A 3,592-nucleotide genomic window follows, 5' to 3' on the forward strand; every position below is an offset into this window, starting at 1 on the left:
TGAGCCACAGCGCCACTTCCGGCTTTTTTCTTTTTGCTTATGTGGTACTGAGGAATCGAACCCAGGGCCTCAGGCATAGCAAGGCAAGCACTCTACCACTGAGCCAACTTCCCAGCCCATGCCAGGACTTTTTAATCCATTGTGTAAGTCCATATTTCCATATGGTATCCTTTTCCCCAAAGGATTTACTTTAATAATTTTTATGCTGCAGCTATGCTAGTGATGAATTCTTTCTATATTTCTATCTCTAAAAAATTAATGACAGTATTTTGTCTTTATTTTTATAAGTAGTTTGCATTGAGTACTAGTTTCTAGGATGGTAATTTTGAAGTTTATATTGCTAGTTTAAAAATATTACTTCACTGTATTTTCACCTACATTGTTCCTTACAATATACAACAAGGCTAACCTTTTTTTTTCTTGAAAGAATTTTTTGTAAGCTCAGAGTGGTGGTACATGCCTATAATGTTAACACTTGGGAGGCTGAGGAAAAAAAAAAAAGATCAAAAGTTTAAGGCCTAAGCTACATAGCAAAACCATATAAATGCTACATATAATGAAAATTAATTTTCCTTATACTAGTTTTAATTGAGATCTGTCTTGGTTTAGTTTTCTTCATGTTTCTGTGCTTGAGATTTCTGAGGGTTTTGGTTTTTTTAACCTATAGGCTCAAATTTATCATCAAACTTAGAAAGATTTTGGTCAGATTTTTCCAACTATTTCTATTCCAACTTTTCTTTTTTCTCCTTAAAGGACCCTAATTAAATATATATCTAGCTGTGCAGTGTTTTGCTACAGCTTTCTCTACTTTTTTTAATCTTTATTTTTACTACTCCATTTTCTATGTTGTGGACAGTTCCTGTTGCAGTATCTTCACATTGACTCATCTCTTCTTAAATAGGGAATCTGCTCTTCTCCAATGAATTTTCACCCCACATATTATAGTTTTTTACCTGTGAATGTTCTTTTTGAGTCTGCTATATCTTTTTATACTTGACATTTTTACTATATATAACACCATTTTTTGTTTCATTTTCTTTTATTTGGGGATGTTCTTTTTTGCCAGTCCTGGGGCTTAAACTTAGGGCCTGGGCACTGTCCATGAGTTGCTTTTGCTCAAAGCTAGCACTCTACCACTTGAGCCACAGTGCCACTTCTGTGGTACTGAGGAATCGAACCCATGGCTTCATGCATGCTAGGCAAGCACTCTACCACTAAGCTACATTCCAGGCTGTAACACAGTTTTTTAGTAGCATTCTTAATTCCCTTTTCTGCTAGTGCTAACATTTGTGTCATTTTTTTTTATTTGAGTTGTCTCTTGTTATGGCTAATATTTTTCTACTTATGTACATATTATTAAATTTTGTGTGTAACATCGTTTGGATTTTAAATTTCTGTATACCATACATTTTTGTATTGTTTTTCTGAACATTTTTGTGGGTATTTAGAAGCCATTTCTTTCCTTCAGATTGTGTGTGTGTGTGTGTGTGTGTGTATGTCACACACATACACTTTTAGAACAAGAACAGTGTTCCATCTAGGGCTGTTGACCAAAGAAACAAGACTCTTTAATGTACTCTTCTTTCTTTCTTTTTTTTTCTTTTTTCTTTTTTTTTTTTTGTTGGTTGTGGGGCTTGAACTCTGGGCCTGGGCGCTGTCCCTCAGCTCTTCAGCTCAAGGCGAGCGCTCTACCATTTGAGCCACAGCACCGCTTCCAGATTTTTCTGCTTATGTGGTGCTGAAGATTCGAACCCAGGGCCTCATGCATGCAAGGCAAGTGCTCTACCACTGAGCCACCTTCCCAGCCCCATACTCTTCTTTCTATATGTATGTGCTGGTCCTGGGGCTTGAACTCAGGTCCTGGGCACTTTGTGCTTTTGTGCTCAGGGCTAGTGCTCTGCCATTTAAGCCACAGCTCCATTTCCAGCTTTTTTGGTGTTTAAATGGCGATAAGCATCACACAGACTTTCCTTCCCTAGACTGGCTTTGAATGGGCTTTTAATCAGGTCTCAGCCTCAGCTCTCAGCTCTCAGCCTCAGCCTCAACTCTCTACCTCTTGAGTGGCTGGGATTACAGGTGTGAGTCACTGGCACCCTACTGTTCTGTGAATCTGGCTTCTGGATCTGGCTGGTGGAAGTAATGACTGTGACCTGTGAGTGCAGAGCACTCCGTCTTTTCTGTGTATTCTTTCCTTAGCCTTGAGAAGTTTTCTCACTTGTATGTGCTCATCTTAACCTAGTACAATGCTCAAGGAAGAGCCTCTAGTGCTGCTTCTGTGCTGCTGTCTCCTCTCTAGAACTTGGTCCTGTAGCCAAGTTCTGTCGCCACATTCTTCTCCTTGTGGCCATATTCTCCCTGTCTCATCAACTCAGTTTGCCTTCCACTTAGGTAAGCCTTCAAGTTGTTAGTCAATCTCTGTTACTTCATTTTGGCTAAGTAAAAGTCCTCTTCACTTTGTGCCTATATCAGACAGATCACTGTTATTTTCTCTCATTTTAAGTGCAAAAAACATACACCCCTAACAAACTTAAAGCATACTCATAATAAATGTTAAGAAGAGTTAAATTATCTCTTTCAAATTCTACAAACAGAGTCCTCTCTAAACCCCTCTAAACCCCTGCAGACCTGCTCCAGTGCTCCTTTCCTGTCCTTCCTTAAAAAGTGAAATATTCAGTAAAATAGCTCAGTTAAAACTTTAACAATTTAAATTTGTTTGAAAGATTGACATGAAACTCAGCAGTGCCACACTTAAGGAATGAAAGCTGCCTAGTTGTTGCAAGTGTCACCTTCACTGCTTACAGCAGATACAAACCCCCAAGCGGATTAGAAGCCCCTCCCATCTTCACTGAACAGCACTCCTCCTGTGTGCCCAGTCTCCAACACAAGAAAGTTTCTTCCTATAGTCTTGAAACGGCTAAATTCTCCCACCTTAAAGACCTTCTATGTGCATCATAAGTGAACAAACACCCAAAGCTTAGTGATAAGCTTTTATCTAATTACTTGTCAATTTGTTTTAAATACTTGGTCTTTTTGTTTTTAGGAACATAGCTACAGTGTAATGGACAGTCCAAAGAAACTTAAGCATAAATTAGATCATGTGATCTGTGAGCTGGAAAATACCAAGGAAAGTCTACGGAATGTTTTAGACAGAGAAAAACATTTCCAAAATTCATTGAGAAAAACAATCAGGGAATTAAAGGAAGAATGTCTGATCAGCCAAGAAACAGCAAATAGACTGGACGCTTTCTGTTGGGAATGTCCAGAGAGCATGAAATAAGACGGTACTCTGAAAGAATTTCATGTCTGGTTTACCAACAGTTGGTATTCACCCAGCTTCTTAGAAAATGGCTGTCACATACTGTCATCACTAACACCATTGAAAGCTCTTCTTTGGATCCTCTGGAGCATTATGAATTATAGTTACCCAAAGACTCCTTTGAAGATGTCTAAAAATACATGGTAGTTACCAGTTTTTTCTGTATGTGACTCACAACCATTGTATTTTTTTTTTTTTTGGTCGGTCGTGGGGCTTGAACTCTGGGCCTGGGCGCTGTCCCTCAGCTCTTCAGCTCAAGGCGAGCACTCTACCACT

General features: G+C 38.9%; 1 protein-coding gene across 2 annotated transcripts in view; it reads left to right on the forward strand.

The window, feature by feature from the left end:
* The window catches only part of Thap6 (THAP domain containing 6), a 13,813-nt gene extending 10,334 nt beyond the window's left edge, over window positions 1–3,479 (forward strand). For both annotated transcript variants that reach the window (XM_013020239.1, XM_013020240.1), the window contains exon 5: window positions 3,041–3,479. In XM_013020239.1, the coding sequence (XP_012875693.1) occupies window positions 3,041–3,277 (237 nt within the window). In that variant the 3' untranslated portion in view covers window positions 3,278–3,479. The remainder of the gene's footprint in view (window positions 1–3,040) is intronic.
* The last annotated feature ends 113 nt before the right edge of the window (window positions 3,480–3,592 follow it).

The sequence above is a fragment of the Dipodomys ordii genome, unplaced genomic scaffold (assembly GCF_000151885.1).
Source record: "Dipodomys ordii isolate 6190 unplaced genomic scaffold, Dord_2.0 Scaffold49, whole genome shotgun sequence".
Classification (NCBI taxonomy): Eukaryota; Metazoa; Chordata; class Mammalia; order Rodentia; family Heteromyidae; genus Dipodomys; species Dipodomys ordii.